This window comes from Leopardus geoffroyi, chromosome C3, assembly GCF_018350155.1.
Source record: "Leopardus geoffroyi isolate Oge1 chromosome C3, O.geoffroyi_Oge1_pat1.0, whole genome shotgun sequence".
NCBI classification, from domain to species: domain Eukaryota; kingdom Metazoa; phylum Chordata; class Mammalia; order Carnivora; family Felidae; genus Leopardus; species Leopardus geoffroyi.
Window position 1 is genome coordinate 64,944,121 of NC_059338.1, and position 12,160 is coordinate 64,956,280.

Sequence of the window (12,160 nt, forward strand, 5' to 3'; positions counted from 1 at the left end):
ATGCCCTTTAGGTTAAGGGTGTTGGCCAGGACCTCTTCCTTTACCCCTTCCCCCATCCTGTCCATGCATTTATCCCATTATTGCTGGGACTGAATTCTAACTTTTGATTTATGATTCCTCCACGTCAGGTAAATGGGGGATGTTTCTTTTCCTGCTGATTTTGGTGGTCCTCCTCCAGGAGAGTTAATGCAAGCCCTTCCCTCTCTTTAAGCAGCCCATCTCTGTTCAGGACATCCCTTTGCCACCATTTGCCCACAAATATGGCACCTTTTTGTAGCCCCAGAAACGTCCGTTTATCAAAAACCCCTTCCACAATATCACACATCTGGTTCGCTTCACTCTGGTGTTTTCTTGGCTTCTTCTCTCCTGAACCTCGTTTTTTAGGTTGGCTCTTTGCAGTTTTTTTTTTTTTTTTTTTCTATTCCTTCTCCACGAAGTCCTGGCTTTCTAGACGAAATCCCAGATGTTACGACTTAGTTAAAATTTCTTCTTTGTTGCTAAGTGTATTGTGCATACAAAACAATATGTGAACCATAGCTAGGTGCTCAGTTTAAAGACCAATAATGGAGCAAACACCTATGTCCCAGCCACCTAGGTTAAGAAATACTCTTAGGATACAGTCAGCCGTTTAATTAACGCGCGTGTATCGAGTGCCTACTTTGCATCCAGAATTTGGGGATGTAGCACGATCGAGAGACCATGTGGCTTACATGAAATAGCATGTCATCATCTCACAGGGCAGAAAGACTGACCGATAAATACTTACAACATAAAGGTGCTTGCAGAGAGAAATACAGACGAGATGTGATTGGGACCATTGGCGGCTCCTGGGAGAGTGAGACAGGCTTCTGAGGGGGTGAGACTGTGGATAACTTGGCTGGGGAAGAAGAGAGTTCTAGGCCAAGGCGACAGCTCGTGTCGTCTCAGAGCTGGAAAGCACGGCATGCTGGGAAAGCGGCCTTTCCTCCGAGCGTGCACTCTGCTTCTTGGATCCTCCCTCCTGGCTCCAACCCCACGGCGTTCCCACGGGTGATCCGTCAACATCTCTTTGAGCCCCATTCAGGTTTTCATTCATTCACCCCCTCACTCAACACTGGCGAGGATGACAGTCTTCTGAAACTTTTGCCCGCATCAGAATCGCCTGCGGAGCCTGTTAAAATGCAGAGTCTGGTCCCACGGGTTCCGTCAGCATCTTTGGGGTGGGGTCCAAGGGCCCGCATCGCTGACACACTGTCACCAGGTATTTCTAATGCAGGTGATTGGGACCACACTTAAGAGAAACACGGTCTGGAGGGGAGGGTTGTCGGGAACAGGAGGAATCGCCTTGTGCTGTCCACGGCCACGGTCATGGCCACGCCTCCAGCGTGCCTTATCTGTGCCTTTCTTGCCTCTAGCTTCCTGCTTCGGCTCCCCTCAGCTGTCACTTCTTTCTCCTTGCAAGCCACCACCTGCCCCTGGGCTGTGGCGGTGTCCCCTTTGGTGTGCCTCGCGTCCCTGCCCCATGCCACCCCCTCCCTCGGGCAAGAGCCGTGCCTTGGCTCTGTGCTATGCCGCCGCGAACAGTGGAGCGTGGCATGCGAAGTTCACGGTCACCCTGAAAGCCCCCTGCCTCGCCTCTCTACCCTCTTCTTTTCGAAGGCTTCGTGAAGCAAGGGAACAGAAACAGGAACCCCACAAACGCGGAGGAAGGCACGACTGGAGAGGACAGCAGAGGCAAGGGGCCCCGGCTGTCTGATCTGCACTTCCATTCCCGAGAGCATTTGAATAGTTTTAAGACGTGTAAACTGCGAGACTAGACATTCCCACTGAAATATATGCACGTAGGTATTATTCTCGTGGGGACCCGTGCCTGCATCAGTTCGTCTGCAAGTACTTGCCTGTGGAGTCCCGCCCGTATCCAGAACCTTGGTTCTGTTGGCTTTGTCTGTACCACATGGGTGTACACGGATCTATGGTTAAAGATTTTAAACACTGGATTTTGATCGTCTGTTTTGCGGCTGCCGTGCTCAGAAAATTCCTAAGCTACTGTGGGTTAATGGGAGTTTCATCAAGTGTTTCTCTCTCTCCCGGTCTCTATTAGTGAAGCTCCTCTCTTCTCTGCCTCTCTGCCTCTCTCCCCCTCCCTCCCTGCCTGCCTCTGCTCTTCCCTCCCTCTCGCTCTGAGATAGCAGACAAGAGAGAAACTGGTGTGGCTTCCCCTGAGAAGCGTGCTCGCGAGCGCCGATGGGCAGAACCCCGTGAGTTCCTCTTCCTTCCATGCCCTGCACTTGAAGGGGGATGCAATGTGGCAGCAGGGGCTGAGCTGGACCCGAAAGGTGGCAGAGAGCTCAGGGAGGCCGGGATCGAGGTTTAGCCTAAGGCTGGAATCACAGGAATGTTTCACCAGGGTCTGCCCTGAGCACTCCCAGACCCCCATGGATTTCAGAATTTCCCAGCCTTTCCTCCTTTACCTTCCCTCTGCCTTACTTCCTCCTGAGATGGCCCCAGATCTGCAAGAGACATTTGCAAGGAGCTATTTACTAACAGACGTGAAAACATGGATCCTGCACTTGATTATTTAGCCATGATTTATCACTGATGATGGACTGGAAAGCAGCGTAAGTAACAGCTATCTATGTTCCTGTGGTTAGACCGTCTGTCTTAGTTGTGGTTTGCTGTTGTTGTTGTTGTTACTTTAACTTTTCCCGTGAATTTCCTTCTGAGAAAAGTGAAAATAACACGTAGCAAGCAAGTATTCCAAAGAAGTTAGGAGGGTCCACATGACGCGAGCTTTCTTCTTTTTCTATTGACTTGCAGGATACGTACAGCTAGATCAGATGAGACACAAGCTACTGATACAAAATCTGCAAACATCCCCCGGAGGGTAAGGCTGGAAGGGGAAATAAATGAACCAGGTTTTTGAACTGACAGTCATTGCCATAATCAGACTATTCGGAGTTGCTAAAATATTTGACATTGGCTCCCTGTAGAATCAAAGATGGAATTGAAATGTGTTCTCTTCACAGGGTCATAAAAATGAAGGTAGCCTGTGGCTTTCAGAACCCGTTCTGGCCACATACATATGAGATTGATCCCCCTCCCCCCCCCCCCCCCCACCAAGGTTAAATGTCAACTCTGTTCTATTTCAGCTTTTCTGGAGACAGAACACCTCCCGTTCTAGCGTATAATGTCTGGTCACCATAGACCTGCAGGACCCTGGCAATTTGAATTCTAGCCATCGCCAGTCTGTGCTTTCCGTGCTAGGCTTCATGTAAGCATTTAAACCGCTCAGTCTTAGGGGGAAAAAACTGTAACCTGAAAACCAGAGTCCATTTATTTCGCAGGAGAAAGGAACAGCTACCGGAAAAGATTAGAAACGAAAGAGTATGATTTAGCCTTTTCTTCGAAATTTGAAATGAGGTTGATTGTGTATGAAAAGAGTAACGTAAGCTTTCTTGATTAGGAAAACAGGATATTCGAGGAGACTTTTAAGATCAAAAGTCACTTCCATAGGACGGCAGAATACAATGCTGGCATTTTTTTATGGCCAGTGGCAACTTTTCCTTTTAGAGTCTGTACGAGAGTGTCAATACAAGCATCTTCTTCCTAAAACTTGCTGAGATTTGGAAGTGTGGTTTCTAACAGTGATGCTGCCATGGGCTTTTCTGAGTGACCTTCGGTTTTCTCTCTCCATCACATCCAGACCCCGGGCAGGGCTATTGCGCAACACCCCCCCCCCCCCCCCCCCCGCATCGCTGCCTCCGTCCTTCCCTCTGAGTCTTGGAACATCATGAAAGACTCCTCTAAAGATTCCCTTTAGCGAGCCCTGCCCAGCTCTGGACAGAGAGAGCACTGTAATGTAACACACAGAGCTGCCAAATTTGGAATTGAATGAGCTCTGTTAATTCCTGAATATTAAATCAGTTCTGTGAGCTCTGCATGAGATCATATCTTACAAACCTAACCCAAAGTGTTCCTAACTTTATTGATTGGCATTTAACATCGTCAAGGGCTAGAGCGCTGAGCACCTGCGGGGACCAGCCTAAAACCACACGAAATCCCCAAACCCTTCTCGGATTCCTGCCTGGGCAAATATACCTAGGGCCACGCCTTTTAAAATATGTCCTTTGTTATCAAGGGAAATCTGAGACAGAAAACACATGTTGGCAGGGTCACGTGAGCGCCTTTCTGCACATGAAGTGGTTGTATCGCAAGGGGAAACGCTTTCGATCTTGTGCTGTTTTGTTTTGGTTTCTTGTTTATGTGGATTCCGTCAGACGAGCGCATCTGGAAGAGATTTGGAGGGGAGTGAAAAAGCTGAGGCGGAACATGCAGGGAAAAGAAAAATCACTAAAAAAAAAAAAAAAAGGTCGGACTGGAAAGGGAATAATTCTCTTACCCAATTCCCATCCTTGGTGTCGGTTCCCCGTGAACGCAGATAACCGACGTAGCCTTCCTGGGTTCGTGGAGATACAGATTCTTCCATTCTGCTTTTGGATTTCGGGCAAAGGAGGGAGGGTTCTCCAGAAATGTTTTTAAAAGCCAATAAGGACCCATCTTTCGAGTTCCTGCTCACTTTTACAGAGCAAGCAACTCCCAGCCGCTCCTGCTTTTCCTCCTCGACACCCCCGTGCCTCGCTATCCCTTGGAAGCGTCCCTGGAGAGCAGCTCCTTGGTCCCCCAGGGATCTCCTGTGTGTCCTATTAGGGCAAAAAAGACCAGCTGTCAAGGGCAGGGTTTGCACGGAGGGTGGAGAGTGCTTTTCAGTGGTGAATGAGCAGTGGGGGCCAGATATGCTGATAGCGAACAGTCTGAGAGACATCAGTAAAACTGCTGAGCCATTAAAAAAAAAATACTGCAGCCAAGGTGAGACACAGAAAGCGAAGGAGGTGGGTTGCCTCTGAGGAGTTTCAGGCAAAGTTCTGTTAAGCACGCAGGGCCGAATTGATAATGCCGAGTGGGTGAACGAGTCTTAAACTGGTCAATACCTTGCATTTCGTCTCGGCCCTGTGCTCTGCAGAAAGCTTGTTCAGGACGAACTGCCCCCTGTCTCGCTGGGCTCCACAGTCCTGGGGGGCGGGGCGGGGGGGGGAGAGTGTTTTCCCTTCTTCTTTAGCGACCGGGTCCCATCTAAATGTTGGGTGCTTACGGAAGCTTCTAGAAGCAGATGTGGTCTTCAGAGCTTCAGCTCGGAAGAAAAGTGCAGAAGAGTTATCCTCGCTGTCCTTAGTTGTTGTCTTTGCCCTCTGTGTGAGCCTATGGCCGGCAGTCTTACATCTTTGAGGATCTCTCTTGCCAGAACGCGGGTCCTCGGTGGCTCATCTGTACCGCAGGGAACTCTAGGGTTCCGGGTGTGCTTGGCTGCAGAGACGTGTGCCATGTTGACACAGCACATCCATTCTCGGCCCCGTCTTCCCACCTGTTCCCTTGGAGAGACTGCAGGGGGGACACCTGTCTTCAGTACTTTTGGAAAAGAAATCCGACCTGCGAAAAATGCTTCTGCAAGTCTTCCTGATCGGAGGAAAGCCTTGCCTTCTGTCCCACACGCCCTCTCGTCTTCCTCTAGGAGCCCGCGGAAGGGCTGCTCCCCGAGAACATCTACGTTCCGCAGAACCAATCCTTGTATGCACATTCGAGCCACTGAGCAGGAAATGTCTTAGCTTCTCTAAGCTTCTGTTCTTTGCGTCAGTAAAATGCATAAAATCTTACCTCGTGAGATTTTGCAAGAATCCAATGGTAACGCGTGCTTAGCACGGTGTCCTGCCGTGTCCTTGTTGGTGACGCCGTCCTCCTTTTCTCCTGTGCTTTCAGCAGAGGACCCCGATCCTGAGTGATGGGGATCCTAGGGAAGACGGGTACTGGAGTAGGAGTCAAGACCTGGGTACTTTAGTCCCGGCTCTGTTGGTGACCACTTGTATGACCTTGAGGACGTTATCACTTCTTCCCCGTCTCCAGAAATGGAAATAGTTCCATTTCCCTACACAGGTTACCCTATCGAGATTCACGCTGGCCCTCAACCTGGCCTGCCCTCCGTCCCTCCCGGTCTTGGCTAATTCCTTCTTCTCTTGTGTGAGACCTTCCCTGATCCCCTGTGCCTGCGTCAGGGCCCCTGCTCTGTAATTCTGTGGTTCCCGCATCTCTCACCGGAGACTTCGTCACCACAGAGACATCACTGTTGCCCGTCTGCCTCTCTCGCTAGCCTGTAATCACCTTGACATTGACCCCCGCCTCTCGAAGCTCTGTGTTTGGTGTCTAAGGCCAGGAACCTACTCCATAGACATTTGCCGAATGGATGCATGAAGGAAAGAAGGAAGGGATGGAGAATCCCTGCTCCTCCCTCCCCCATCTCTCTCTCTCTCTCCAAATAAATAATTAAAAAAGAAAGAAAGAAAGGAAAGGAAAGAAAGAAGGTGTGAAAGGCTTAAATCAGTGGAGAGTGCTGTGTGGTGGCCCTTAGTTTTAAGGTTGCAGGAGACATAGTGTACTTTTAGTGCCAATATTTTAGGCGGGTTTTTGGGGGTCCTAAGATTCAAAAAATTTTAGTGAGCCAAAACAATATCCTTTTTTTATTTTTTTTTGTACTGCCCTTGCCGTGTGGGTCCGCTCTTTGTCACAGAAGCAGGGAGCTAGGGCTTTGGAACCTGACACCCCAGGGTTGGATTCCAGCCTCCTATTTGGGTCTTTGCTGCACGTTATCAGCCCTCACATGGGAGATTACGGTTTTCCTGAACCTCGCTCGAACTCTGGTCCACGATGAAAGGAGCCCCTTCTAGGTATTAGGCCGTTTTTTCTCTCAGAAAAGGTGTTCTTTGCGGGATGGGGAGAAAAGCAGGTTTCCAGAAATAGTCCGTCATTCCCAGTGGCCAGAAATAGTCCTTCCCAGGGGCCAGTGCACACCCACAGGATGGCCCAGAGGTTCGACTGAGGTCACCTCCACGAGCAGGCTTTGTCACAGACGTCTCTGTAGGGGTGCGTCTATTAATACGACACACAGATCTGGAAAAGCTCACTGCAGCTGCCTTTGCTATTCGAGAGAGTACACCGCGGATCCGTGATTCACCTCTTCGGGTCCAGCCCAGGAGTGGGGAGGCTCATTTTTCACTCACCTCCGGCTCTCGGCTACCTGCACAAATGAGCCGCCTCCGGTAGCCCGGAACCCCGGGGTTGGGCTGGAGATGTGGGGGTGAGGTCATGAGCCCTCAAGGCCTTCCCCCTGCCCACTGGCCGCACGGAAGGGAAATGGAAGCATTCCGCAAAGCCACAAATCTGAGATGTCAGCTCATAAATATGTAAACTCCTCGCTTAGGTAATAAGCTTCCTGACAGCCAAAACTGTCATTTGCACATTCTTGTCAGCTGAACGCAGAGTTCCAGTTGCCAGACTGTCCCTGGATACTGGGGACTCAAAGCCGGGGAGTGGGGAGGGAGGCTGGGCTAATTGTTCTCTAAAGACCTCTGCCTCCTCCCCCCGCCCGCCCCCCGCCACCATCAGGGGGCTTTCTCTCTGGGTATTTTGGTTGCTAAGTGTAGGCAAAAATTTTGCAGTGTGGCACTTGGAATAGGAACAGGGTTGAATGCGAATATACAAATGGAGGCAGGAAAAACATGCCCGCTTTTGCTTTTTTAGCTTTTGGCAACGGCGACTAAATCTGTACACTTTTGCAATCTCTGTTGTATCATGTTGAAAACTCGGTCGGGAGCTTAACCAAGATCAACGGTTTCCTGTATATCTGACTTGAAATGCAGGCCTGCCGATACAAATTGGGGCAGGGAGCAGATATTTGGTGCATAACCATTCACCGAGCGTCCGATATGTTACAGGCCTGTGTGCAGTTTGGGGAACTCACGGGTGAATCAAGGAGAGGGGTGCTTACGACACAAGTTCTGCTGTGAGACTTTATGATAAACCCCAAAGTGGCTCTATTAGCAAAATACGACCAGAGATTATGGAAGAAAAGAATAAGTTCTCCTTTGGGTGGTGGGGAGGGACTCCCATGCATTAGAGGTGAGTCTCAGTGGATGAGGAGACAGGTGGCTGGGATAGGAGGCAATTTCAGACAGAAGAACTGGCCTGAGTCTCTGTTCACACACGGAAGCATGACTGTGCATGAGTGTCACGGAATTACGTGGGGATTAAAATTGAATACAGTTGACCCTTGTACAGTGTGAGGCTTAGGGGCATTGACACACCCACCTCCACCCTGCACAGTTGAAAATCTGCATATGACCTTTGACTCTCCCAAACCGTAACCACTACTGGTCTACTGTTGACCAGAATTCTTCCCAGTAACATAAACAGTCGATGAACGCATATTTTGTATGTTGCATTTCTTGGATACTGTGTCCTTGCAATAAAGTAATCTGGAGAAAGGAAAATGTTATTAAGAAAAGTATAAGGCATTGGGGCGCCTGGGTGGCCCAGTTGGTTAAGTGTCCGGCTTCAGCTCAGGTCATGGTCTCGCGTTTTGTGGGTTCCAGCCCTACAATCAATGCAGAGCCGGCTTCGGATCTTCTGTCCCACTCTCTCTGCTGCTCTGCCACTCGTGTTCTGTCTCTCTCTCTCTAAAATAAAGAAAACATTAAAAAATATGTAAAAAAAAGAAAATCATGAGGAAAAGAAAATACATTTACAGGACCACATTTATCGAAAAAAAAATCTGTGTATGAGTACATCTGTGCAGTTCAAACTGGTGTTCTGGGCCCACTGTATTTTTCAGATTCTCACAAGAGGCTGAGATGAGTGATGGATCACACTGAATAGGACGGTGGGATGGGGGTGATGAGTAAAGGGTTGTGTCAGAAGAGACGGGAAATTGGAGACAGCGGATTGTGGGTCAGGTACAGTGAGAGGACGTAGGACCCACGCCTGTGTGTGAACCTTGGTTCTGTCACTGACTGGGTGGGTGGTCCTAGACTACTTGTGTACTCATGATGTCTGTGTGTCCATTTGTGAGTATCATGGTGGAAAGAGGAAAGGCCGTTCAGGAGAGAAGAGGAGATTGAGTCCAGACAACTTGATTTCCCTTGAAAAGTCAGAAGTAGTGACTTAGAAGTACTTAGAGTACCTTGCGGGTGATTTCAACATTCGTCGTCCACACCAGCATTCAGCAGATCAGTTACGTTTATTAAGGTGCACACCCAAAATTCATGATGCTGGGAGAGGCTGGTGAGCCTTCTAAAACACCAAAGAAGGGTAGGATAGTATGTCACAGTGTTACAGAAGCAATAGCGTTTCAGGGCAGGAAGAGTCCTTTGGGGGGGGGGGGTCATGTATTTTGCTGACTTTCAAATCCTTGAAGACCAGCGTTCTGGGAAGGGAGCCGGTGCTGACATCCGGAAGCGGAGTTGGTAACAAGCACCACGTTCTCCCACAGTCGTTCCTGGACCCATTTGCACACCTGTGTTTTCCATTCAACAAATGTTCGTAAGGCCCTTGCAACATGTAGGATGAATATTTGCATGAGATACTGGCGGTGCCCTCCAGGAGCTGCCTGTTCTGTGAGGAGGTAAGACATGTGTGTAGAGAATGTAGACAGGAAGTTATTTTTAAAATACAATGAGAGAGGGGTACCTGTGTGGCTCAGTTGGTTAAGCATCCCACTCTTGATTTCAGCTCAGGTCGTGATCTCACGGTTCATGAGATCAAGCTCTGCGTCGGGCTCTGTGCTGACAGCGTGGAGCCTGCTTGGGAGTCTGTCTCTCCCTCTCTCTCAAAATAAATAGATAATGAAACAGATCTGTGAAAGCTCAGAAATGGAAACTCTCAGAAATGGAAAGCTCAGAAATTGTTTCCAAGTCAAATTTTGGAAGACTGTGCCCCGAAGTAGAGAATTTGCTCTATTAATGTGGACTTCCACGGTCACATTTGTTTTATTTGAGAAGTTTTGAGTATCCAGCGAGAGGGAAAAGGTAAAATTGAATGTTCGGTGTAACCCGTGTTTTGATTCTGGGGAAAGGCAGAGCAGAATCACCCAGATTCATCGGTTAGTTAACAATAAATGGGAGCGGTACCTAAAGGCTTTATATCATGAGAACGACCCCAGGGATAGGCCAAGGAAATGTGGACTTTGAGCCCCCTCTGGAGGAAAAAAAGAGAGCCCTCCCCAGCTAGCCTGGCAACAAATGGTTTCTTTTCTAAAGGTCAGAAATGGAAAAAAAGAACCATCTAATCAAATTGACTTTTGGAATTAACCTTATAAACCAGAAGTCTACAGTCTTTAACTCACAGAGGATCCGATGAAGATATTTCCTTCAAGAGGCAGCTTCAAAAAGCATCCCTCCCTCAAAGCCTTGCTAAGACATATGTGAGACACAGACTAATAATGATGTGGAAAAAATAATTATAATGAACACAATAATTATATTTGTTTTATGAACACAATAGCCTGCAAAATCCCACACCACAAAATGTTTCGTTGATGATCGTCATTTAAGAAGCTGGCAAACCATAAAAACAAACCAAAAAATCTGTTTACTCATTCACTCGTTCTATGAGTGTTGATGGAGTATCTGCTCTGTACCAGGCACCATTCTTGGCAATAAATAAAACAAATAAAAGTCCTCGCCCTTGTAGACGGGCTTGAACCGGAGCAGGAGATATTAAGCATCAGCTCTGACCGCGTGCCTTCCCTTGTGGACACCGTAGGAAGGATGAGTGAGGGTGTGGGTATGGAGGCAGAGAAGCAAAAACACAGGAATCCGGGGGAGGGGGGGTGGTCTCTCAGAAGGTTGTTCTGTGCTGCACCCTTTATAAAGCGGTCTACAGGGACACCTGGGTGGCTCTGTCAGTTAAGCATCTGACTCTTGGTTTCAGCTCAGGTCATGATCTCATGGCTTGTGAGTTGGAGTCCCACATCAGGCTCTACGCTGACAGCACGGAGCCTGCTGAGGATTCTCTCTCTCCCTCTCTCTCTGCCCCTCCCATGCACTCTGTCTCTCTCTCTCTCTCAAAATCAATAAACTTAAAAAAAAAAACAAATAAAAAGCAGTCTTATTTTAGAGCCCCTACAAATAAAAATAATCACCTTCCCCACAGATGATGGAGAACCTGTTAATATAACCTGACGAGTCTTATTCTGGAAGTGTTTAGAAACTCCAGTACACCCAATTATGACCCAAAGCATAGCCTTGCAGAACCCCTGGGCTGGAGGAACCCTCAATTGAAAGTCACCTCCACCTAGACCATGGTTTCCAAGTTCTTCCATTGACGGGAAGCGTGTGAGGACCATAGGGGTGACTCTGTCAAGATCTGGAGCCAGACTTTCTCCTTCAGGGTTGGTGATTTGGGGGCCAGTCTCCCATTCAACCATCCATGTTTGTGTAGTGGTTGTTAAGGATGGACAGCGCTGGGAACACAGCAGCGGGACAAATGGACGTGCCTCCCGACTTTATGGCGTCTTCAGCCCTGTGAGGAAGACACAAGCAATCACAGCCAGTTGTGAGACGCAGTACGGCAGTGACACTCTCGGCCACTCCTCTTCACCAGGAACCACAGCTGGTAGGTGCTGGGCTGGTGCGAGGAAACATGGCGGTCAGTGGCACAGACAACTGCTTTCCAGCGCATCCAGGAAAGTGATACTGTCTACACGCGATTTCATTTGTGGGCCAATTTAAACTAAACTGCGTTAGTTCGCTTAACACAGCATTTTGGCTTTGTATATGTATTTATTTTGCGCACACGCTCTCTGAGGGCCCCAGGACACTACCTAAAGTGTGTCAGTGCAGGTAATAACTGTTGGTCCTGCCCCTGGTTGTTCTGGCACGAGGACATGCTATCAGAGGAGCAACTAGCAAGTAAGCAATTCACCTCTAGCACACAAAGGCTGAAGACGCACGGGTGACCTAAGAATCTAGCTTCAGCTGGTGGTTTTCAGGCAAAAGTAACCACGCTGACCAAGCTGTGCCTGACGTCTGATTTAAGGTTGTAGAAGACGCCAAGACAGAGGACCCTCAGATTGAGAGGGTCCTTTTTTCCTGACCTTTCTTAGCTAGAAATAAGGCCCTCCCAGCCAAGAGCAGGGCCGAAAGTCGTATTCAAGATGCCTGGGACCTGAAACGCATCAGAGTCAGTATCACAGAGTCGATGGAAACGTTGAGAAGGCCTGGTGGGCAGTGTTCGGAGCAGGGCCGAAAGGTGTGGCCTTCACGTTGTTTTCCATTATTTATATATTTAGAAGCTTATG

General features: G+C 48.7%; 1 protein-coding gene across 4 annotated transcripts in view; it reads left to right on the forward strand.

Annotated features, from left to right (window-relative positions):
- The window catches only part of KIF26B (kinesin family member 26B), a 478,254-nt gene that overhangs the window by 300,209 nt on the left and 165,885 nt on the right, over positions 1–12,160 (forward strand). The window contains exons 1-2 of one of the 4 annotated variants that reach the window (XM_045453193.1): positions 2,244–2,597; positions 2,797–2,863. The exons of 1 other annotated variant lie outside the window; for it this stretch is intronic. In XM_045453193.1, coding sequence (XP_045309149.1) covers positions 2,817–2,863 — 47 coding nt within the window. In that variant the 5' untranslated portion in view covers positions 2,244–2,597; positions 2,797–2,816. Of the gene's footprint in view, positions 1–1,752; positions 2,598–2,796; positions 2,864–12,160 lie in introns of those variants that run through there. 2 more of the 4 variants (XM_045453195.1, XM_045453194.1) reach the window with 2 other exon arrangements.